The following is a 25,805-nucleotide window of genomic DNA, read 5'->3' on the forward strand; positions in this document are numbered from 1 at the left end:
TTCAAGCCACAACAGCAACTTCGACATCACAACATGGTGCTGGTGGCTCTGGACTGCTCAGAGCTTTTTTTCGTAGCCCAAGGATGAACACGAGGCAAACAAGATGGCTCCCAGAGTCCTCGAGCCCACTATTCAATCCATGAGTCCACTTTGGCCGCACCTAGCAGCTTCCTCACTTTCAGCGCAGGAACGGGCCATGAGTTGCCCACACTGCCTCCATTCCTGCAGGCGGGACCCATGGAGCTGACAGCTCAGCAAGAGTTTGCCAAGAGGCAGGTACTGAGTTTACATAGCCTGACAGACAAGGCTTCCGTTTCCTGCGCCTGGTTCACCCTCAGAATATGGAAGACCAAGTGAGAAGGGCCTGGATCATCTCCTGTTACTTGTCCTGTCTGCTGCATGAACCTATGGGTCTAACCTTGTAACAGTAACAGAGTTGGAAGGGACCTTGGAGGTCATCTAGTCCAACCCCCTGCTCACGCAGGAGACCTATACTAGGGATTTGAACCGCCAAACTTTCTGAGTGAAAAGCTCAGCGTCTTAGCCACTGAGCCACCTAGCTAGGCTAAGGACACCTACCTAGAGCAAGGATTCCTATATCATCAGCACATTATTTTAATAATCATCTCACTTTTAACATTTTGATCACAGGACTGTTCAGAGAAGATGAATTCCTCTTTGGAGCTGCTTTCCTTGATCATGGATAAAACAAAGGCAACAATCACATATTACCTACCCAGTCCAGCAATCCAATAATTTTATTTCAAAACCTTCCCCAAATTGCTTTCCTGAATTGCTAACATTTGTGATGCTTTCCAGTTTCCTTCCTAGAAATTTTTGGGGACTGGCTTGGTTTTTTTCTCCCCCTTTCCTTTTTTGTCAATTTTAACTATTGGTAACTGCCTGGACAAATCCCTAAGGTTTTCTTTGCAACGTTTTCAGTAGTCTGACACTGCATTTTTCCTAGGGCTGAGAGAGTAGCTGGTCCCAGGTTACCAGCTAGCTTTCTATCCAAGACAGGACTAGAACTCAGTCTTGTTTCTAGCCTGGTACCTTAACCAGTATTCCAAACTGGTTCTCTGGGTCTTTTTATCATCTTGTTCTTTTTAAAGCAAACAGTTTTAGCTTCCCGGTTCAAGCGTGGTAAATTTCATTCCTTTTTTTTTTCCAGTCTGTTCTCTCACACCGAGTTTCAGATACTGCCTTGTGAAAGGAATGAATCAAGATTAAAACTAGGTAGGCCTCAAATTGAATTGCCATGTATTAACAGTGCAAGCTAGAAAGATTTCGCAAGGATAAAGCAATATTTGTAATCAGCTGCGTTGGCATAAGTTAATCTTAAATTTGCTAAGTAGATAGTGTCAGAAGCTATTTTGAACCAAGGAAAATTAAGAAACATTCAGAAATAAAGGAAGTAACAATAACAGATGGCAAAAGATTTCACATGTTCATGTGAACATGTGTTAAACTGATGGTCAGTATTGGGAACACGGAACTGATTCAGCAAGAAATCAGGCTATTGCTTAACGCATTGTAAGCTGCCCTGAGTCTCCGGAGAAGGGCGGCATATAAATAAAATTTTTTAAAAAATAAAAATACATCTGCTGAGGACTGTTAGAAATAAGGTATAAAAGAAGGAGATGAGGTCTAGTTCATGGACATTGGCTGTAGCTACTCCTTGCCGGATTTAGCTGCCGTCTCTGGACCTCATTGCAATGGGCTTTTAATGTAAGTTGTATTCTGTATGATGGCTTCCTCATGTTCAAATTGCTCATGAAAATAAACCTCTGATCTTAAAGTGTCAGCGTTCCAGAAAAAAAACCCCTCTCCAAGTAAAGACACGGAAGCAAGCATTTTCCAAAGTCCTCTTTACTAGAATAGGCAAACTGGCACATCTGGGGAATCCCAAATCTGAAAAGCTCGGGCTTTCCTTCAGTAATTCAAAGCTCCCCAAACTATCCCATTTCTCCCCAGTCGGTCACATGCTCCAATCAACCCACCTCGACTCAGCCCCTGACCTTGACCGATAGGAAGAATGCTATTATGTCTACTAATTCTCCTCTCCTAAATCCCCCCTCCTACTTTCCCACACACGAGGAGATGGCAGCATTGAAGCTTCCAGCCTAATATGGCTTCCAAGGCTGACAGGCATCCCCCCCGGCAGAAAAACCACATCCTAAAATAAAACAAACACAAAAGAAGGGGTTAACGCTAGCACCAATCCCTTCAACCCCCCTCCCTCCCCCAGGAGGACCTTTCAGTTTGTCAGGAAATTTGTCATGAAACTGTTTCACGAGCGCATCAGCTTTCACTTCCCAACTTTTAACCCAAGTAGCTTCAGCCAAAGGGTAGCCTTTCCAGTGCACCAAATATTGTAATCGCCCCCTGTAGAGTCTAGAGTCTAGGATTTTCTTCACCTCATAATGAGTCTCCCCTTGTACTACTAAAGGAGGGGGCGGAGCAGCTGGCAAAGGTCTGAGGGTAGATTCTCTGACCGGTTTCAATAAGCTACTGTGGAAAACGGGGTGTATTTTCCCTAATATGCGAGGGAGTCTAAGTTGGACAGTCACTGGATTAATCACTTTCACTATAGGAAAGGGACCAATGAATTTGGGTTCAAACTTCTTGCTAGGCAACCTCAATCTTAGGTACTTGGTTGACAAATACACCTTATCACCTATTCTGAAAGGTGGTTGGAGACCCTGGTGTTTGTCAGCCTGGGCCTTATACTTTTCTGCTGACTCCGCTAAAGCTTTTTTTGTATTCTCCCAACCCTTTTTCAACGAGGTCATCCAGTCCGTCAAGGACACGGAAGTAGGCGGCTCTCTAGGCAACTCAGGCATCGGCACAAAATCCATGCCCGTAGTTATCTGAAAAGGAGTCAACCCAGTACTGCTGTGTACTGCATTATTATAAGCAACTTCTGTGAACGGTAGCAAGTCCGCCCAGTTCTCTTGTTGATAATTCACATAACACCTAATGTACTGCTCCATCATTGAGTTCAATTTTTCAGCCGATCCGTTAGTCGAAGGGTGAAAAGCCGAGCTAAGTCCCTGGGACAACCCAATGGATCGTAGGAACTCCCTCCAGAACTTACCGGTAAACTGGACCCCGCGGTCCGATATTATTCTTTTTGGGACTCCATGTAGCCTGTAGATGTGTTTCACAAATAGCTTTGCCAGTTTTTTGGCCAAGGGTAGTCCACTGCAGGCAGTGAAGTGGGCTTGCTTGGAGAATAAATCAATGACAGTCCAAATGACCCGGTTGCCCCCACTGTCCGAGAGCTCAACTATGAAGTCCATTGCAATCTCCTCCCACGGCTTTGTGGGTTCGGCTACAGCCTGGAGAAGTCCAGGGGGCTTCCCTGGTCGGTATTTCATGGTGGCGCAGGTGGCACAGCTCCTCACGTAGTCTTCCACATCAGCTTTCATCTTTGGCCACCAGAATTGCCTCCTAGTCAAATGGAGGGTTTTTAAAAACCCAAAGTGACCCCCTAGGCGAGAATCATGACTTCTCTTTAGTACCAGGAGCCGCAGGCTGCGGGGCACATAAAGTTTAGTCCCCTTCCAGGCCAACTCGTTCCTTAGGGTTAGGTCCGCCTGGTTTTCTTTGAACCAGGAATCATTAGAGCGTGCTGCTTTTAGCTCCGCTTTCAACTTGTCTTTGAGGAGATTTGAACCCTGACGCGTTGCGCTCCGGTGCGGGCTTGGGTGGCTGGCTGAGTCTCTGAGATCATGGCGTGAACTACCTCTTCCCGTCGGCTGTCAAATTGTGGTTTGCGGGTGAGAGTGTCAGCCAGAAGGTTCTTACCCCCTGGGATATATTTCAGGTTAAAGTTAAAGCGTTTGAAATATTGAGCCCAACGGACCTGCTTTGGAGAGAGCTTCCTCAGGGTCTTCAGAGCGAGATTTTTGTGGTCAGTCCAAACCTCAAAAGGCTCATCCACCCCCTCCAGGAAGTGCCTCCAGGACAGGAGAGCCCATCGCACCGCAAACGCTTCTTTTTCCTATACCGTCCATCTGCACTCAGTGTCCGTTAACTTCCTGGATACATAAGCACACGGCATTAGATTGTTCTGGGGGTCCCTTTGTAGTAGAACAGCCACCACCGCCACATCACTTGCGTCCGCCTGAACCACGAAGGGTTTAGTTGGGTCAGGATGCTGTAGGATCGGCTCCACCGCAAATAGGCGTTTTAATCATTCAAAAGATGTTTGGCAGTCCATTGTCCAAGCTAAGGGCTGGCTAGGGTTTGGCTTGGTGGAAGATGGGCCGGTCTTTAGCAATTCTGTCGAAGGGAGTGCGACCTCAGCGAAGGAAGGGATGAATTGTCTGTAAAAGTTTGCAAATCCCAGGAAGCTCTGAAGCTGCTTACAGGTGCATGGGGGCTGCCAGTCCAGTACTGCCCTCACCTTACCCGGGTCCATTTCGATGCCCTTATTGGACACCCTGTATCCCAGATAGTCCAGGGCCTCCTTATGGAACTCGCATTTGGACAATTTTGCATAAAGTTTGGCTGCTAGTTTTTTCAGCACTTGCCTGACCAATTTGACGTGGTCTTCCATATTTTCGCTGAATATAAAAATGTCGAGATAAACAAGAACCCCCCGATATAAATGCTCATGCAAAATTTCGTTGATCAGTTGCATGAAGACCGCTGGGGCCCCCTGGAGTCCAAAAGGCATGACCTGGAATTAGAAGCTGCCCAAGGGGCAGTTAAAAGTGGTCTTGCATTCGTCTCCCTCCTTTATGTGAACTCGGTAGTAGGCTTCTCTTAGATCTAGCTTGGTGAAAATTTTCCCTTTCGATAGGTGGTTCAGTAAGTCTTTCATCAGTGGGAGGGGGTAGGTATTTTGTATGCAAATAGCGTTCATGGATCGAAAATCGATACACAATTTTAAGGTGCCATCTTTCTTTTCTTTAAATAATATTGGGGCGGTGTGAGAAATATAAGAATTATTCCTGTAAAAGCATAACCTGAGTTACGCCATTTTAAAATTATGTTAAGGCTTTATTTTACCTTGTATAACCTGATTATATAATTTAGCTGACATTTAAGAACATGAGAAAGGAACTGTGTAATTCCTGTGTTCTTGAGAATATGTTTATCTTGCAGGAAATATGCTCTTGGGTCAACTTGCCCTCATTAATTAAAGGAAGTACGCAATTGATGTTTTTGAGGGGTATTTCTGTTGGGAATTGGGGAATTTCCAGGGTGGATCATGTACTACATATGTTATATAAGATGTTATGTAAGATCTGAAACTGATTCCCAAGGGACTTTATTGACGTGTATTCTGATGTTCCTGAAGACTATAAAACTTGTGTAATGTGTTTTATTTCCATCTTTCCTCTCCTCCAGAGAGAAAGGCCCTTTGCAAAGAATAAACTCTGTCCCAGGATTATTTTAGTCTCTGTCTCTTTAAAACGGTAATGGGGTTTTCCTGTCAATCACAGGCGGCCATGGTGTATTTCGCAGGCTCGATGAACCCTCTGGCTAGGTTGGTGTCAATGTACTTCCTCAATTCAGTCATCTCAGCAGGTGTCATGGAGTACATTCTAGGCTTTGGATAATGTCAGCATTCCAGAAAAAAACCCCTCTCCAAGTAAAGGCATGGAAGCAAGCATTTTCCAAAGTCCTCTTTACTAGAATAGGCAAACTGGCACATCTGGGAAATCCCGAATCTGAAAAGCCCGGGCTTTCCTTCAGTAATTCAAAGCTCCCCAAACCATCCCATTTCTCCTCAGTCGGTCACATGCTCCAATCAACCCACCTCGACTCAGCCCCTGACCTTGACCGATAGGAAGAATGCTATTATGTCTACTAATTCTCCTCTCCTAAATCCCCCCTCCTACTTTCCCACACACGAGGAGATGGCAGCATTGAAGCTTCCGGCCTAATATGGCTTCCAAGGCTGACAGTAAGATTTATTGCTTGTGGTTTCCTCTTTGGGTTTTTTATTGGAATATTCTGACGACAGCGTCTAATTCTGGGTCACCAATGGCTACCAAATTAGTGCTTAAAGACTAGGTTGGGAAGCTATTTCTATTTTTATTTTATTTTTTTAAAATATCTTCCAAGGAAGTCTTTATGCTCTGAAATTTATTGCAATTTCAAAACATTTTTTGAACCACCAAAGTGCCACTTTTATCATGCTTATCTGGTCTTTAACTAGTCAACATTTATACTAAACCTCTTACAATAACTGCCTTTTTACTTACCATGTGAGTTATTAATTACAGAAGGTAAAGATTTATTGGGAGAAGAATGTATTTTAAAGTGAAAACTCGAATTCTGTTGTGACTCAACAGGACCTTTGCCTGCTGGACTCTGACCAAAGCAAAAAGATGCTGTCAGAATATTAATTTGAGCAAAAAAATTTAATTGACTTATATTTGCTTTTACATTTTTTTATGAAACATTCTAGTTTTTGTAGCCTCGACTGGCACGGCGACCTCGAGCTCGTTCAAATTTCCGTCCCTTGGATCGAACATATGGCCTGGAAAAAAAGAAGAGTGTGTGTGTGAGCAAGATAAATGGCCTATTGTTGCATCCCACTTTTACGCAGAGAACAAAAACACATGTGTTTTGAAATTCAAAAAAGGTCGCAAAATGTGGCTTCCCATTTCCATTCATTTTTCTTCAGCTCCCTAATCCAACAGGATTCTCTCTTAAGTGGAAAAACAAGTAACTATAGTTTCTAGCTTTTAAATTGTTTAATTTTTAGCCTTTAAAAATTCCTCTAATCCCAAGAATAAGTGTTCAGTGGGATTTTTTTTATTCCTACAACACTTAGCCAGTAGATCATGGGAAATTATGTAAGAATTGCAGCCTGAATTGCAGCCCAAACCTGTTAATAAGTTGAGATGGTTCAATGGCTGCAGATATTACAAAACACAATCCATTTTTCCACGTTAAGCTTGGGAAAAAAATCCCTTAATATATTACAGGAAACAAGTAATTGCCAAGTCATAGCTTTTCAATTCATGTTAAGCACCTCTTTTTAAAGTTACTGCAAAATATACACATGTAGGAACAGTGGTAAACATGTCATAAAGTTTCCTTCTTACTTTCCAGCAAAGCTGAAAGATTCACTAACATCTTCTGAGGTGATCTAAAAATATAGTGAGATTCAAAGATGAAGAGACAAAAATATCTCTTTCAACTTAGTTCTGAGCATGCCTATTCAGGTAGTAATCCCATAGAGTGCAAACATTTTCCCCCAAGAAAATGAACATTGGACTTACCTGAAGGTTCCTTCTCCTTGCGCTGTGTGAGAGTCCATTGACTGGGGCTATATCTTGTCCGACTGGTCCATGACTGAGCAATAATTTGAATAAACACGCCTCCTCTTCCTGCTTCTCCCCAGTTCGCCGGCGAAGTCCGGATCCCAAGAACCAAATGACTTGAGCGAAAGTGGAAGAGAGAAAAAAGGATAGACAAGGAAGGAATGACAATAGGGAGGGTATGGACTCTCACACAGTGCAAGGAGAAGGAACCTTCAGGTAAGTCCAATGTTCATTCTCCCTTGCGCTGTTTAGAGAGTCCATTGACTGGGATATACCCAAGCTAACTATCCCTAGGGCGGGAAGAAGAGGAGGCAGACGGATCTACAGGATCGAGGACCTGCTGAAGGACTCTACGACCAAAGGCGGCCTCGGCCGAGGCAAATTTATCTATTTTGTAATGCCGGATGAAGGATGTCGGGGAACTCCATGTTGCGGCCTTGCAGATCTCCAGAAGAGACGCCTGTGTGGCCCAAACCACGGTGGTAGCCACGCTGCGTGTCGAATGCACTGTGATACTGCCAGGGAGCGCCTTGTTCCTGCGTTCATAGGCCAATGCAATGCACGCTTTAAGCCAATGGGAGATGGTGGAAGAGGAAACTCGTGATCCGAGAGAGGTGGGTTGGAAAGACACAAACAACAATTCCGTTTTGCGGAAGGAGGCTGTCCTGTGGAGATACCTTTTGAGAGCCCGTCGTACATCCAGGGAGTGCCAACGTCGTTCAGTGGGATGGACCGGGTTAGGGCAAAAATCGGGTAGTACAATCTCCTGAGTTCTGTGGAACCATGAATTGATTTTTGGGAGGACGGTAGGGTCGTCGTAGGATCACTCGATCAGTATGGAAGATGCACAAGTCCCCTCGCGTAGATAGGGCCAATTCACCAACGCGATGAGCGGACGTAACTGCGATAAGGAAGGCTACTTTAAAGGTGAGAAACTTCAGGCAGATGGAGGATAGGGGTTTGAAGGGGGAATCCATAAGTACCTGCAGGACGAGGCTGAGGTCCCAGGAAGGGAATCTGTGGACTGTGGGACGTCGGAGATTTGACGCCCCTCTGAGAAAACCACGAACACGTGGGTGATGAGATAATGAACCGTGTTCCTGGCAGGGAATAATCATCGTCAAGGCTGAAACCTGCCGTCGCAGAGTGTTGACTGCAAGGCCGCCCTTGAGACCCGCCTGGAGGAATTCCAATATATGTGGAACGGAAGCGTGAGCCGGTTCTGCGTTAGAAAAGGCACACCATCTACAAAAAGAAGACCAGGTAGCATCATAAATCCGAATGGTGGATTTTCTGCGGGAAGCAAGCATAGTGGAAATCACCTCGGAAGAAAAGTGTTCATCCTTCAGGATCTGCCGTTCAACAGCCAGGCAGTTAGTTGTAACCACTGGGGTTCTGGATGGTGGACTGCCCCTTGAATGAGACATACCTGATCCGAGGGAATTCGCCAAGGCCTGACCTTCGAAAGCTCCCCGAGATCCGCGAACCAGGGGCGACGGGGCCAATACGGGGCTATGAGGATGACCTCTGCTTCCTCCTCCAGGATCTTCCGGATGACCCGAGGAATGAGAGGAATCGGAGGAAAAGCGTAGAGAAGGCCGGGCGGCCATTTGTAGCGGAGGGCGTTGGTTCCCTCTGCCTGCGGATTCCAGTACCTGGAGATAAATCGAGGCACCTGGGTATTGGTCGGAGTGGCAAACAGATCCATTTGAGGTTGGCTGAAGCGGAGTACCAGCTGACAGAATAGATCGGGATGTAATTGCCACTCTGCTGGGTCGATGGCTGTCCTGCTCAGCCAGTCCGCTTGAAGGTTCGAGGAGCCCACAATATGTTCCGCCTGTAGGGAAAGAAGGTGCCTCTCAGCCCAGGCTCCCAGCTCTGCGGCCTCAGTCATGAGGGCCCTGGACCGTGTCCCGCCCTGACGGCTGATATGGGCCTTGGTGATGACGTTGTCTGTCCTGAGTAGGATTTGCTGACCGGAGAGTTGGTGATGGAAGTGCCGTAGGGCAAAATGGGCCACTCGTAGTTCCAGCCAGCTGATGTCGTGTCGAAGGTCCACTGGCGTCCAACGACCCTGGGTGATCCAACCATTGAAATGCGCACCCCAGCTGAACAGGCTGGCGTCCGTTGTCAGGATCAGTCGCTGTGGATCGAGGAAGGAGGACCTTTTTTTTTTTAGGGCCGTGGATGTCCACCATTTGAGAGAAGAGACAACCTTCCGAGGAACCCTGATGCGGAAGGTGGAATTGCTGATGCCCGCCTTCTGGCTGGGAAGGAGGAGCCACTGGAGTTGACGGGAGTGGAGCCTTGCCCAAGGGACGATTGAGAGGCAGGAAATCATTTGGTCGAGCAGTTGGGAGAGGAGAAGAGGAACTTTGTGGAGTGATCTGACCTGTGTCACTGTGGCCCTGATGTTGTCCTGGCGTTCCTGTGATAGGAACATGAGGCCCGCTTTTGTGTCTATGCGCACTCCCAGATGAACCAGATCGGTGGACGGTAAAAGCTGGCTCTTTTCCCAATTCACGGTGAACCCGTGAAGGTGAAGGGCATCGATGGTGGTTTGAAGATCCAAATGAGCTAGTTGAAATGATGAAGACTGGATAAGAATATCATCGAGATAGCATTGAACTCTGATGGGTGAGGCCCGCAAATGTGCTGACACCACATCGAGAAGCTTAGTAAAAATACGGGGGGCGGAGGAGAGTCCAAAGGGAAGAGCCCTGTATTGGAAATGCCCCCCCCCGGTAACAAAACCTGAGGAACCGTCTGTGGGATGGTTGAATGGGAACATGTAGATAAGCTTCCCGCAGGTCTATGGATGCCAGATAGTCTCCAATTCTAATGCCTGCCAGGATAGAATGTAGGGAATGCATCTTGAAACACCTATATTTGATGTGAACGTTCAGGCGCTTCAAGTCCAAAATGGCCCTGTTACCCCCCAATTTTTTCTGAACTAAGAATAGAATAGAATAAAAACCAGTTCTGCGATGTTCTGGAGGAACCGGTTCAATGGCTCGAATTGAAAGGTGGTGTTGGATCTCGGCGTCCATTGCAGACCTTTTGGCCGGGTCAGAAGAAGTAGAACTCCTGATAAATCGTCGAGGGGGTGTGGAAACAAATTCTAAGGTGACACCTAGGGAAACTGTCTGTATGGCCCAAGCATCGGTGGTCGTGGAACGCCAGTTATGGGCAAAGAGGGCCAGACGACTACCAATGCAGTCCGGAGAGCTATGAGTTTCACTTTCTGCGATAGGGGCGAAAAGTGGAACCCCAAAAGGGCCGCTTGGATTGGGCCTGATGGTTGCGGTCCCTGAATTGTTGTCTGTCCTGAAATCTGTTGGCCATAGGGTTGAATGAACGGGAGGGGGCCGGAGAATGGAAACCTGGGTCTGTTGGCCGAAAGGTCTGCCTACGGTAAGGGAAGGCAGAGCATCTGTCTGAGCGCCTGGAAGAAAAGGGGAGAATCTTTTTCTTGTCCCTACCTTCCACCAATATGGGGTCCAATGCTTTGCCAAAAAGATTGTCACCCTTGAAGGGGGCCGTTGCAAGGCGCCACTTCGTCTTCATGTCTGCTTGCTAGTGGCGGAGCCAAAGGAGACGAGATGTTATGTTGGAAGCCATGGCTCTAGATGCGAACTTGGCAGAATTAAGGGTGGCATCTGCCATGTATTCCGTGGCGGCAATGAGCTTGCTGATATCTTGGTGCAGCCGTGTGTCCTCGGGGGACGCTCTACTTTGCATTTGGCAAAGCCAAATGAGTGATGTACGTGCAAAGAAGGAAGCTGCAGTGGACGACTTGATAGCCCAAGCGGTGGCTTGATGGGTCTTGTGAGTGGAAGTTTCTGCCCGCTTATCCTCTGCACGGAGACCCTCAGCTGCATCCAATGGAAGGAGACTGGAAGAGGTGAGACTGGCCATTGGGGCATCAATCGAAGGTAACTTAAGCAGTTCCTCGAATTCCTGTTCAGTGGAGTAAAGCTTCTTGTCTAAACCGCTTGGGGTGGAAATGGAGCCAGGTTGGGCCCATTGGCGTTGCACTGTGTCAAGAAATAATTTGGGTGAAGGAACAACTTCCTGGTGGCTCAGCAGACTGATAGCATTGTGATTAACACCAGCTGTCTGCAATTACTGTAAGTTCAAATCTCACCAGGCTCAAGGTTGACTCAGCCTTCCATCCTTTCTAAGGTAGGTAAATTGAGGACCCAGTTTGTGGGGGCAATAAACTGACTTTGTATAAATATACAAAAGTATGAAGGCTATTGCTTAACGCATTGTAAACCGCCCTGAGTCTCCGGAGAAGGGCGGCATATAAATCAAATAAAAAAAATAAAAAAATTAAAAAAAAACTTCCTGCTCTGTCACTGCTTCTGAAAATAGGTGAGTGTTGGAATCCTGTTGATCCGAAGCCGTCTTGGAACCAGAGGACGAAACGCCCATGTTTGCAGTGACTCTGGCTTTGTGTAGCAAGGTCTTGAATAGTTCATGTTTAAAGAGACCCGATGAGTGGGTTTTTTCAGGAAAGGACTCCTCCTTCTCCTCTCCTCCTCCTGAGACCTGCAGAGGTGTGAGTGAAAGTGGCTGGAGATGGAGAAGAAGAAACTTGAGCTTGCACAGGTGGAGTGACATCAGCTCCCTGAGCAAAGACCTCTCTAACAATGGACTGGTCATCCATAGCAGTGGTAGACCTGTTGGGAGACCAGGAAGAAACCTCCTGAGGTGGTTGGACAGAAATGGACTATTCCTGAGGGGAAGCAGACTGAATGAGCATGATGGCGGGTGGAGGATGAACAATGGCCTCTGTTTGTCGTTTGGCCTTGTCAAATTGCTTGTCTAAGGCCAGGTGCCTTCGCTTTGCATCCCTCTCTGCAGCTGCAGAAGAAGTGGAGGCAAGCTGGGAAGCTGGTCTCTTAGTGGAATGCTTGCCCTTGGAGCTTCCCTCCTTCTGAGAGGAGGGCTGAGAGCACTTTTTAGAACGGCTGCGATTAGGCATTCTGGAATACTGCCTGAAGACAAAAAAATATGAAGTTTAATTAAAAGGTGATACTGCTTGTAACATCAGAAGCGAGAAACAAATGTACCAAAGGAATAGTGGTCATGCAGTGATTCCTTGATAAGAAATAGCCTCAAGGGATGAGGGAGCCACCCCCCACCACCACAGGCAACAAAATGGCGCCGCTATGAGTCAGCAGTGGAGCGATTCAAAATGGCGGCCGCTATTGAGGCGATAGAGAAAGCGGCTGTAGTGGCAGAGAAAAATAATCAGTGAACATCCCACGTTGCAACCTTCAGCAGCCAAGTTCAGTATAATAATAAGGGCAGTAATCAGCTCCGGAACAGACAAACTGCTCCGTTGAGAGCTCCCCTCAGCTCCACCACAGTTATAGGGGCTAACAGAATAGTCCCAGTTAATGGCGGCTTGGACGAAGCGTGGGAGCTGGGCTACGTCAGAACGAAGCCTCCCCTCTATCCCCGCAGCGCAAGGACCAACGAAACGCCCCCCCCCCCCCCGCGCAGCCCGACAACTCACAGTAAAAAGGCTTGAAATTCAAAGTGTTCCAGTGGTTGTAAGTGCAAGGACCGCGGCTCAGCTGAGCAGCGGTAGAATCGGCTTCTCAGTTTTCCCCTAAATGGTCTAAAAATATCCTAAAAAGGAAAAATTAGCCAGCAGGGGAAAGGTTAGAGAATTTAGCAAGGTTTAGAGAGTCCAGAAATGAAGAGCGAAAGAAAGACAAGTTTCATGGATCGGACTGAGCAAAGAACTGGGGACAAGCAGGAAGAGGAGGCGTGTTTATTCAAATTATTGCTCAGTCATGGACCAATTGGACAAGATATAGCCCCAGTCAATGGTCTCTCTAAACAGCGCAAGGGAGAAATATGAGCAGAGGATTAAAGCTTTAGTTTATCTAATAATTTGGTATGGTAAATTTCAGTACCCGATGTTTTCTCAGGAATTTAAAGCAGATTTCTCCATTCTGGTACCTATTTTTTCTATCAACTGGGCAAAAATCCTCAGCTATCATTCTAAGAGCAAATTTCTCACTGATAACACTGTAAAAGACTTAACAAGATAAACAACTGTTATACACGTAGTCCTCAACTTATATTGGTTGCTGAATGACCATTTGAAATTACAAGTTTGTAAAGCACTTCTGGCTGTCATAAAACATCATGCCAACAGTCACATGACTGCATTTCTGGCACTCAATTTATTGCTGAAATTGGGACTGGATTTCCAGTCATAAGTCATTAGGATAGTCCCAAAGGTGCTTTTTTTCAAGAGGCAACTGGACTTTGAAGACGTTTCACTTCTCATCCAAGAAGCTTCTTCAGCTCTGACTGGATGATGGGGAATGGAAGGATTTATACTCCTTGCAGACAGCTGGACATTTGCATTATTTTAGCAAGTCATTAAGGTCACCTGGAGATTTAGCTGTCATTAGGGTCACCTGAGTGGTACAAATTGGTGTGGAGCCTTCTTGGAACTGTTGAAAGGACTGTGTTGTAGATTGGAGATAGATGATGTCTATCCCTTCCCCTCTGTTGTTCAATTGTGAAAGAGGGGTTAAAGATTCTATCTATGTCAAAACTGAACAGCCCTCTCTCAACAGAGGGGGAGGGATATGACATCTATCTCCAATCTACAACACAGTCCTTTCAACAGTTCCAAGAAGGCTCCACACCAATTTGCACCACTCAGGTGATCCTGATGACAGATAAACCTCCAGGTGACCTCAATGACTCTAAAAGAATGCAAATGACCAGCTGTCTGCAAGGAGTATAAATCCTTCCATTCCCCACCACCCAGTTAGAGCTGAAGAAGCTTCTTGGATGAGAAGTGAAATGTCGTTAAAGAAAACCCAAAAAGTCCAGTTACCTCTTGAAAGAAGCACCTTTGGGACAACCATGACCTGGATGACTGAGAATCTCCATAGACATTAAGTCATTAGGATGGTTAAGTTGAGGTGCCCAAGTGACTGGACACGATTTTACATCTTTTTGTGACAGTCATTAAGTGAATCTGCAGCTGTTATGCAAGCCTTTTGATCGTAAGTGTGAACCCATTCTTTTGAATGGACGTTTTTTTGGCCAGAAACTGGCAAAAAAATATAGCAAATCATGGTTGTGTGACTGGAACAGCGCAACCAGTCGTAAAGGCAAACTGACTGCCAAGCACTTGAAATGCAGTCACATGACCCTACGTGTATTGGCGCAACATCTTTTGACAGCCAGATGTGCTTTACAAATTTATAATTTCAAATGGTCATTCAGCAACCGGTTGTAAGTAGAGTACGACCTGTATATCCAAGACCTAAGAAATAACCTTCTACAGGGGTCAACTCGTGCAGTTTCTCAAATCTTCCCAGTATATTTAATCATTCAGGGAAACTTTGAAAATGCCTTCCAATTACAAAGCATCATCCTGGAGCATTAGGTTAATTGACCTTTCCAAGACAACCATTGGACTTGGAGCATTATGTGTGTTCAGATTTCCTTGAAAATCTGAAAATAGTACTTCACAAAGCATCCCTCCTTGAAACAGCCCTACCTTTCAGAATGCTCAACACAACTGACCCACAGTGGCTGTTCCTGGATGCGGTGTATGCACAGCTGTGTTATTGACTGTTCCAGAAGTATCATGAAGTTCGCAGATCCACAGGGAAAGACTTTGATATAGTTTCTTCCCCCCCCCCCCCCCCATTCCAGAAGGCACTGGCTGCTGCATGGCCTGGAAGACACTTACTTCTGCCTCCCCCCCTTTCCTGTGCGTCCCCTTTCAAACAAGGTGGATGCAAAGCATCAGAAAGAGTGTGAGCCAGATCAGGAGAAGCAAGCATTAGAGCTAGTCCTTGACTTACAACAATTTGTTTAGTGATCGTTCAGTTATAACAGCACTGAAAAAAGTGACTTATGACCAGTTTTCACATCACCATTGCAACATCCCCATGGTCAAATGATCACAATTTGGATGCTTGGCAACTGGCAGGTATTTATGAGGGTTGCAGTATCCCTGGGTCATGTGATCCCCTTTTGTGACAGTGACCAGCAAAATCAATGGGGAAGCCAGATTCACTTAACAGCTGTGGCAAGAAAGGTCGTAAAATGAGGCAAAACTCATTTAACAATTGTCTCGCTTAGCAAGGGAAATTTTGGGCTCAATTGTGATCATAAGTCAAGGACTACCTGTACACTTAGAAACCAAAAGTGCTAGTGCAGAAGAGTAAGTAATGAGCAAAAGCACAAATTCAGTCTTTTAAAAAGTGGTCATGATTTTGAACCACCGTATGTCTTTGAAAATCAGAGACAAAATAGGTAAGACCAAACTGCCCAGAAGAAAACCTAATGGTCTGGAATACTCACTTAGTGTGGCTGTGGGGGGTGCCAGGAGCCTTGCCAAAATGCTGATAAACTTGGCGGGCCTTTCTGGGTCCTGCAGAAGGTAAGTTCAGAGAGATCTTTCAGTCAGGCTGAGATATCAGCAGCACTAAGACCAATAAAAACTTCACAACTCTGGAAAGTGTAATGTCCTCTCCTGACTCACCAGAAAGTAAAATAGTTCCCTGGCCCTTAGGGGCAGCCATGGCTAACTGGTCAAAAGTCATGATCTGGCCTCCAGCTTTCAGGATGCGTCGGCGGGCTCCCTGTGTGACTCTGAGGGCACAAATCTGGGGAAGAGAAAAAAACCAATTTGCAACGTGAGAATCCTCAAAAATAAAAAAAAGCAAGCACAGGTAGCCCTTATTAGCCATGGGGGTCATTATTTTGATTTTTGTCCCAACTTTATTACTTTAATAATAACTCAAGGCACGAATATACCTAATACTCCTTCCTCCTCCGATTTTCCCCACAACAACAACTATGTGAGGTGGACTGAACTGAGAGTGAGTGACTCGCTCAGTGACTCAGCAGGCTTTCGTGCCTAAGGCAGGACTAAAACTCAGAGTCCTCTGGTTTCTAGCCTGGTGTCTTAACTGCTATACCAAACTGGCTAATCCACATTTGGAAAATATGAATGAGACCATGTTGCCTGCAGGAAAGGATTTTATGCATCCATAATTTTAGATTATTTTGCATATGGATAAAATGGCGGGCAAGCTTGTGAACATGTGTAGCAACATTTTTTGACTGTTTCCATTGTAGTAACAGATAGGAATTGAACCCACACAAATGAGAAAAGACATTTCTATTTACAATCTCACCTACATCTCAATTATTGTAACTAGGAATCAAATATACCTTTAATCAATTGACTACAATGAGACATGATTAGTCAGGAAGCTAAGGTTCAGAATATTAAAAATATTTTAAAGAAAAGCACTCATAAAAATTGCATTTCTCCTTTGGATAGAATCAGCAGCAATGCAGTTTATCTAAAAAACAAGCATTCTCTTTCTCGAGCACAAAGCTTTGATCAATGATTCATCAAACTCAATTCAGGTGTTCTTATGATGGGATAATGGATACTGTAAATATTTACTGAAGAGATACACCACATTTTTGCATACATTTCTGTATTTACTGTACACTCATATATAGTATTTTCCTCTAGTTTATGAAATCTGAGGTGTCAAGAAATCTGTCCCCTTGCTCTGTGTCTCCTCCCATCTGAATTCCACTAGTCAGGATACCTTCAGTTTGGGAATTTCCTGGATGCGAACATCATCCGTCACTGTGCCCACCACAACAGCAGTTTTGTTTTCCCGCCCTTGGAGCTTCATTTTACTGCTCTAGAGAGTAAAAGAGTGATCAAGTTAGCATGCAAGTCCTGACCAATTTGCCTTTATCAACAGAGGTTTTATTGGTCCTTTAGCAGCATTGCTTTTAGCTACAATCTATTCGAATCAGGAAGGGAATATTGCTGTGCTCTCTGAGCTTCGTTGTTTTCCTGCAGACATTTCTAGTTGGATAATGAAACGTCTGCAGGAAAACTGAGCTCAGAGAACACCAAGGACTCTTGAGTTACTAACATTCTCTTCTGTTGGAATATTACTACGGTTCTGCTCTTGAGCTCATCACTGATACCAACTTCCATCCTTCTTTTCTTTTTTCTCCATTTGGTCAAAACCACAGCAGAGGTGGCACCACCTGTTCCTTTAACAGGAAAAGAACAATGGCAACAACAAACCAAACAGAGAGAAAAAACTAAAACTGAGGGGTAACTGAAGGACCAAGAAGAAAGAGAAAAGTGATAAGAGAATTGAAGACTCTGCACTTACCAAGCGAGACACGGACAATGGAGGCCGGTTGGTGCGGCTCATGAACAGCCGTTTGAGTATCACCTTGTTGAATTTGGCATTGGTCCGGCGAGCCAGGAATCTGTAAAGCTGAGAAAGTGGAAATTAAACCTCCAAATATACGCCGTTATTCTCTCTCCCTGCCCCAAGGCACCTGGAAATTAGCCTCAAATCCAGAGCATTTTATAGCCCACTTTATTCAATATAAGACCTTTGCAAATGAAGCCCACCCTTTCCTCAAATATCACCACAAAGAACAGCCCACTATCTCCTAATATCGCCAGGATCATTATGAAAGGGGTCACTGCCCAGGCTACTCAATGGAATCAAGAGGCAAAACGCTGGACTGAGTGGAGATAAAGCTGAATTACTTAATTGCATAAACATACCCTTGGTTACCACCTGATTCAGCACAAGCAGCTTATTGGTGGTTGGATCTGCCTCCCAGAATACTGCCTATCAGCTGTTCCAGGCTGTGAAGATCACCACCGTTGCCACCTATCGCCACCTCCATGCACCCCATTTTTGGCCCATTCCAGGTGGCAGGGTTAGGTGGTGGCGGGGATCCCCACCGCCTGGAACGGGCCGAAAATGGGGCGCACGGAGGCCGAAAATGGGGCGCGTGGAGGTCACGATAGGCGGCAGCGGCAATGGGCGGTGGCGATCCCCACAGCCTGGAACAGCTGATAGGCGGTATTCTGGGAGGCAGATCGAACCACCAATCAGCTGCTCGTCCTAAATCAGGCTGTGCTGAAGCTGACCAGGCTGTTTGCTGCAAGGAGGCAAATTGCTGGGAGGCAGAGGCCAAAGGGTGGGGGCCGGCAGGTGGGCGGGGCTTCAGAATCATTAGCTGTATAAGACGCACAGACATTTCCACCCACTTATACACTGAAAAATATGGTACATTCAAGAAATGAACGGTCTAAAATTAAATCTAAATACTGCTAATGGATTCCCAGCAACTGAGAATATCGTGCAAAAGTGATCAATGATGACACCTAGAACCTTTATACATATAGCACACTGCTGTCAAGTATAACTCCCTCCCCCAATACCCATATGTCTTTACATTTCTTCATGGAAATGCAAAACGTGGCTCTCACCTTAACTAAGAGACGAAGATAAATATCCTGACTCTTGGGCTCCTTACGTCGAACCTTACGGTCCTTGTTGTGGCGAATATCAATTCCCTGGTGACAAACAAGAGAAATATTCAGGTTAGTGGAAATATCTCATATATGCCGTTTCCCTGACAAATAAAAAATTATCTTGTTTCTTTATACAGGTAGTCCCCGACTTACAACTGTTCATTTAGTGATCGTTCAGTTACGGCGGCAATGAAAGTTACTTATGACCATTTTTCACTTACGACCTTTGTATCATCCCCATGATCATGTGATCAAAATTCAGATGCTTGGCAACTGGTTCATATTTATGACTGTTGCTGTGCCCCAAGGTCATATGATCCCCTTTTGTGACCTTCTCATGAGCAAAGTCAATGGGGAAGCCAGATTCACTTAACAACTGTGTTACTAGCTTATCAACTGCAGTGATTCATTTAACAACCGTGACAAGAAAGGTCATAAAATGGGGCACAACTCACTTAACAAAGGTCTCACTTAACAGAAATTTTGGGCTCAATTGTGGTCATAAGTCGAGGACTACCTGTATTTTGGCATTATATTATATAAACTTCTGGTGTCAAATAAGAGTTTAGCTTGGACAAAATCAAAGTGCTCTAATTAAACTCTAATCAGGATCTGCAAAATATCAGGGACTACTGCTGGAGCAGGCATACTCCAAAACTTCTGATATGTTTGTATCAAAATCTAATCTCCAGTACAATAGCATCTAGTCCAGTGATGGCGAACCTTTTTGGCATTGCGTGCCAAAAATCTGAGCTGGCGAGCGCTGTTGCGCTCCCGCGTGCCGGAACCCATAATGCAATGCATGCTCCCATTTACGCATGCGTGCACGACACCCCCCACGCTCCCGCTACACATGCGCCCACACTGAGCATGCGTGCCCCCCCATGCGCCCCCCCACTTTTTCCAAGTGGGCCGGCATACCTCTTACCAGAGGACAACTAGGTACCAGCCCCGTTCCCTGGTGAGACAGCTGTTCCGCACCTGGCGCATGGCGCTGCCAAGATGGCTGGGCCGAGACTGCCCCCCGAGGAAGCTCCAAACGCGAGGCTTGCCTGGGCTCCTTCCCACTGGGAGCTGCAGGTCGAGCAGGTGGTGGACGGGGGACAGGCTGCACCTATCGCCACCTAAGTGGAAAGCCCAAAGATGCATATGCTGCCCTCAGCGCTTCCCCGACACCTACCTGCCTGCCGCCGCCACCGCGCCTTGCCTGTTTCCCCAGCTCTTCTCTAAATGAGCACTCGACAGCTGGGAAAAACAGGAGCCGCCACATTCGCTCTGCCCCACAATTCTGCTCAGCTCAAGTTCATGGAAATCATGTGGTGGCCCTTGAAACTTTAGGAGGGAACTGGCTCCGAGATTGGGAGGCAGCCTTTGGCAGAGCCAGCCCGATGGGAAACTGAAAAGAGAGGGTCTTTTCCCTTCTTCCGCCTCGCTCATGGGCTGTGGGGTTTGGGATGGCTCTAGAGCCGAAATTCTGATGAGCTTGGCTGATGATCAAGCAACACCAGAGCTTCCTGCTACACGTGTTCATTCTCTTGCCTGTCTTCTTTCCCTGTTTAAAAGAGCCGCACATGTACGGGGGAGAGATCTGACTAAAGAGCTGTCCTTTAGCTGTGCTAAAGAGCTGCCTCCTGCCTTCCACGATCTCCAAAGTTCCTCCCCCATCAAATCCTACTTTTCTCCTGCCTTCCAGATCTCCAAAGTTCCTCCCCCATCGAATCCTACTTTTCTCCTGCCTTCCAGATCTCCAAAGTTCCTCCCCCATCGAATCCTACTTTTCTCCTGCCTTCCACATCTCCAAAGTTCCTCCCCCATCGAATCCTACTTTTCTCCTGCCTTCCACGATCTCCAAAGTTCTTCCCCCATCGAATCCTACTTTTCTCCTGCCTTCCAAGATCTCCAAAGTTCCTCCCCATCGAATCCTACTTTTCTCCTGCCTTCCAGATCTCCAAAGTTCCTCCCCATCGAATCCTACTTTTCTCCTGCCTTCCAGATCTCCAAAGTTCCTCCCCCATCGAATCCTACTTTTCTCCTGCCTTCCAGATCTCCAAAGTTCCTCCCCCATCGAATCCTACTTTTCTCCTGCCTTCCACATCTCCAAAGTTCCTCCCCCATCGAATCCTACTTTTCTCCTGCCTTCCACGATCTCCAAAGTTCTTCCCCCATCGAATCCTACTTTTCTCCTGCCTTCCAAGATCTCCAAAGTTCCTCCCCATCGAATCCTACTTTTCTCCTGCCTTCCAGATCTCCAAAGTTCCTCCCCATCGAATCCTACTTTTCTCCTGCCTTCCAGATCTCCAAAGTTCCTCCCCCATCGAATCCTACTTTTCTCCTGCCTTCCAGATCTCCAAAGTTCCTCCCCCATCGAATCCTACTTTTCTCCTGCCTTCCACATCTCCAAAGTTCCTCCCCCATCGAATCCTACTTTTCTCCTGCCTTCCACGATCTCCAAAGTTCTTCCCCCATCGAATCCTACTTTTCTCCTGCCTTCCAGATCTCCAAAGTTCCTCCTCCATCGAATCCTACTTTTCTCCTGCCTTCCAGATCTCCAAAGTTCCTCCCCCATTGAGTGCCTCCTGCCTTCCAGTACTCCTCAGATCTTTGCAGTTTCTCCCCCCATCGCGTGTTAGCTTTCTCCTGGTTTCCTGCAGAGGCATCTGCAGAGGGTAGAACCTGCAGAGATCGGTGAACGCTCTGCTTTCGTGCATGCGCGGCATAGAACGGAAGACCAGCTGGCTGATGGGAGGTGCACGCATGTGCGGTGGACCTGGGCTGGGGCGACGGCTGCCGTGCCGGCAGAGAGGGCTCTGCATGCCACCTGTGGTACGCGTGCCATAGGTTCGCCATCACGGATCTAATCTATAAGGAATGCATTGGCTCACATGGTAAGGAGGCTGGGTTGACAAATTAAAAGGCCCATATTTGAAGCCAGAGCGTTGCTGTGTGACAGGGTAAGCCAATTCACTCTAGCTCCTGCCAACCTTAGCAGTTTGAAAGCATGAAAACACAAGTAAATAAATAGGTACCACTTTGGTGAGCTCATTAATGGGGACATGAAAGAAGTCCCAACTGGGATCCCCCAGGCCCGTGTTGGCGAACCTATGGCACGCGTGCCGGAAGTGGCACGCAGAGCCATATCGCCGGGCACGTGTCGCATCACCCATTCCTCATCCGGGTTTCCAGGGCACGCATGCGCACCAGCCAGCTAGTCTGCGGGTTACTGGTGTGCATGCGTGCATGACAATCAGCTGGCCAGGTGGAAGGGGGTGGAGGTGAGAAGGATCCGTTTTCTGGGTCTTCCCTGTCAGCACTGGAGCAGGCTGTCCAGGGAAAGAGATTGAATCCCGTGGCCATTCCTTCTGGCAGCGCAAGAACCGCCGCTGCCCAGTCAAAGGGGGTGGGGGTGAGAAGGATCCGTTTTCTGGGGCTTCCCTGTCAGCACCGGAGCAAGCTGTCCAGGGAAAGAGATTGAATCCCGTGGCCATTCCTTCTGGCAGCGCAAGAACCGCCGCTGCCCAGTCAAAGGGGGTGGGGGTGAGAAGGATCCGTTTTCTGGGGCTTCCCTGTCAGCACTGGAGCAGGCTGTCCAGGGAAAGAGATTGAATCCTGTGGCCATTCCTTCTGGCAGCGCAAGAAGCCCCAGAAAAGGGATCCTTCCCACCCCCACCCCCTTTGACGTGGCAGCGGCGGTTCTTGCGCTGCCAGAAGGAATGGCCATGGGATTCAATCTCTTTCCCTGGACAGCCTGCTCCGGTGCTGACAGGGAAGCCCCAAACAATGGATCCTTCCCACCCCCACCCCCTTCAACCCGGCAGCGGCGGTTCTTGTGCTGCCAGAAGGAGCGGGCCGGGACTTCAATCCCTTCCCTTCTGAGGCCCAAAACAGGCCGCGGTGGGGGGGGGGAACAAAACGTATGTGGGGGACTGCGCATGCGCAATGCAGAATGCATGCGTGGAGGTGTGCGCAATACGGGGCGCATGCGTGGGGTGTCATGTGCGCATGCGCATGGGTGGGGTCCGCATTGCATTATGGGTGCTGGCACGCGCACGTGTTATCACGCACGTACACACACACTTCCGGCACGCAACGGGAAAAAGGTTCGCCATCACTGCCCCAGGCAATGGTGACGTCACTGGCTGATCCTGATCCAAAGCACTTTGGTGCTTCTGACATGGAAGGTTAGTATAGTATCTAGCCTATAAAAAATCTCAAGACTCTGAGAGCATTAGTTTGCTTCCCTATACGGGTAGGCCTCGACTTATGACCATAACTGAGCCCAAAAGTTCTGTGGCAAAGTGAGATAGTTGTTATGTTTGGCTCCATTTTATGACCTTTCTTGCCATTGCCGTTAAGTGAATCACTGCTGTTAGGTTAGTAACACAGTTGTAAGTGAATCTGACTTCCCCATTGTCTTTGTCAGAAGGTCGCAAAAGGGGATCACATGACCCCAGGACACTGTAACTATCATAAATATGAATCAGTTGCCAAGCATCTGAATTTTGATCACTTGGCCACAGGATGCTGCAACAGTCATTAAGTGTGAAAAATGGTCATAAATCACATAAGTCACATGCTGTAACTTTGAACAGTCACTAAATGAACTGTTGTAAAGTCGAGAACTATCTGTAATTATAAGATATTCTGTGTAAGCATTTATAAAATTGCACTGTGAATGACAATCTCCCTCTCAAATAGTTTTCCACCTGTAAGGGTTAGAGTCAGATATGTATGTAAAAATCATGTGAACAAAATGTAAAATACATTAGAATGATATATGGCACAACAGCAACAGACATCCAGTCATGTTGCACCATACTATTATGCTGTTTCACATAAGTAGCAGTTATTATCCTTTTTAGACAACTGTCACAGTTATTCAGACTTATATCCATTACTATCTGACCCAGTGTTTCTCAACCTCAAGAACTTTTCAGATGCATGGATTTCAACTTCCAAAATACCCTAGTCAAATGCTATCTGGGGAATTCTGGGAGCTGAAGTCCACCCATCTTAAAATTGTTGAGCTTGAGAAACACCAATTTCACTCATCTGCTCTGTCTCAATGAATACAGCCAGGTACCACAACATACCAATAAGGACTTTTTTTTCACAGACAAGCTAGTCAGTTTTATTTCAATTTTTAAATAAGTTATTCACATTTAGGTTTTGCAGTTCCATTTAGTATTGTTAGATTTCAATAGTTTGATAATTGCATTTTTTAAAAAAATTACTCTGAATTTAGTGTAGTGGTTCATGCATTAGGATAGTAATCTGGAAAATGGGGAGATCCAGTCTTGCTTTAGGTACAAAGTGATTTAGCCTTGTCATTCTTCAGCCTAGGAAGCACACAGAGGTAAGTAGGTGACTGCAATAAACTAAACTGAACTACAGGTAGTCCTCAATTTACAAGTTTGCTTAGTGACCATTCAAAGTTACAACAGCACAGAAAAAAGTGACTTATGACCTTTTTTACCCTTATGACCTTTGCAGCATCCCCATGCTCACATGATTTACATTCGGATGCTTGACAACTGACTCACATTTATGACGGTTGCAGTGTCCTGGGGTCACCTTTTTGCAACCTGACAAGCAAGTCAATGGGGAAACCAGATTCATTTCATCTTCCAATCCCTCCAAGTCATTCAACCGAGAATGATCTTTTCCCTTTGTGTGTTCCTCTCAAATTATAGACTGTATTCTCTACTGTATTCTCTTTGTGCATCACCGTCCTTCACATTTATCTACATTTCATGACGAAAGGACCTATCCCCTATCTTTGTTTTCTCTTTAGTACCGATATCAGGTTCACCATCTCATTTTCAATGAGTTTTCTCTTGTTCTATACTGTTATTTATTCCCATATCCAGAAAAGTGTCTTGATGCCTACTGCTACTATGCTGTGTATATCAGATCTCGTTGAATGACATCTACGGATCCTATGCCTCATCCTATGCCTCTCAGTTTGCTCAAACAACAAGAATAGACAAATAACAAAAAAAAACCAGAAGCCCTTTATTCTATCACTATTTTATAATAGTCACATGGCACCAAAACACTTTTCCAAAATAACGTCGTGCTTTAGAGGATATGTGAAGTAAACTTTTGTGACACTAGACTCCCCATTTTTCATCTAACGTTATTTTATTACAACCAAAATAATTAGATGAAATTTAAGAATTTAACCCAGGCTTGTCGCGCGCACGCGTGTTCGGGCCTCTTTCTCTGCCCGATCTTTAGGAGCGCCCGCAAACTGGGAGCTTTCTTAGGCCCGAACCCCATCCTGCAACAACCGCCCTCTGCGGGCAGGCCTCCCTAGTATCGGGGTTCAATCCTGGGCCTCCAGGACTTGTATGCTTCCTTCTTTACCAGCACAACACAACCTGCTCCCCAGGCGGCTTCCCCGGAGAAGATTACAACCGATTCAACAGCCCCACGCCCTTCCCTCTCAACCCTTACCATGGTGGCGTCGGCACCGCCGGAAAAAAAGAGGCCGGAAGATGCCGCCGACGCGCAAAGAGCTATGGGAACGAAAGGATGAGCCCGGCAAAGGGAAACCCGGGTAATTCTATATCTCTATGGTGATGTTAAGACCGCGCACGTAACGTAAGACAGATGTAGAGCGACGTCCGTTGTCAAGAAATCAAAATTCCGGTTTAACCATGATTTACATCTCGTTAGAGAGATAAGTAACTGTTCGATACAGATGAAACTTTGTTTTTGGAAAAGCAACTTAATCAAAAAAGCAGAAACGGTATAAGATATAGTAACCCGCCATCCCCCCACCCCCAACTAAAGCAAGAAAAGGAAAGGGGGATAAATAGTGTTGGAAGAAATATTCATCTGGTTCAGTTCCAAGTGGGGAGAAAGACACTGGAAACATGGAGCCTGCTTGGAAGGATGGTTTAATGGTTTGAGGTCCTGGGCAGCTGACCACATGGAGTGGAGAGTGAGTGTTATTTATACCCTCTCTTGGGCTTTGACCTTGAGCTTCCTATTCCTGTGGCAAGGGCATGTATCCTATTGGTTGCAGACTCCCATGTGGACTCATGTTTGTCTGAATCAAGTTTCGTTGAACCTTGCTGGCTGATGTAATGAAGGGGCTTGGTTGCACCATGTGCTGAGCTCTGCTGATAGAT

At 46.3% G+C, this 25,805-nt stretch overlaps 1 protein-coding gene across 1 annotated transcript; it reads right to left on the reverse strand.

Moving 5' to 3' along the window:
- Nucleotides 1–6,361: 6,361 nt before the first annotated feature.
- On the reverse strand, nt 6,362–25,196 carry RPL18 (ribosomal protein L18). The gene is made up of 7 exons (XM_070944357.1): nt 25,126–25,196; nt 18,625–18,711; nt 17,504–17,611; nt 16,916–17,014; nt 15,829–15,952; nt 15,648–15,717; nt 6,362–6,499 (listed from the first exon to the last, which is right to left on the reverse strand). Exons 1-7 carry the CDS (start codon nt 25,126–25,128, stop codon nt 6,424–6,426), a joined length of 567 nt encoding a protein of 188 aa, XP_070800458.1. The 5' UTR covers nt 25,129–25,196; the 3' UTR covers nt 6,362–6,423.
- Between the last annotated feature and the right edge of the window lie 609 nt (nt 25,197–25,805).

This window comes from Pituophis catenifer, unplaced genomic scaffold, assembly GCF_029215685.1.
Source record: "Pituophis catenifer annectens isolate HBS135680 unplaced genomic scaffold, rPitCat1.0.hap2 SCAF_5, whole genome shotgun sequence".
NCBI classification, from domain to species: Eukaryota; Metazoa; Chordata; class Lepidosauria; order Squamata; family Colubridae; genus Pituophis; species Pituophis catenifer.

Bases quoted from the DNA above. Each gene is read 5' to 3' on its own strand.
- RPL18 (XM_070944357.1), bottom strand. The intron at 17,015-17,503 runs GTAAGTGCAGAG...TTTACTCTCTAG, and splicing joins CATTGTCCGTGTCTCGCTTG to AGCAGTAAAATGAAGCTCCA. The intron at 15,953-16,915 runs GTATCCTGACTA...TCTCTTCCCCAG, and splicing joins AGGAAATTCCCAAACTGAAG to ATTTGTGCCCTCAGAGTCAC.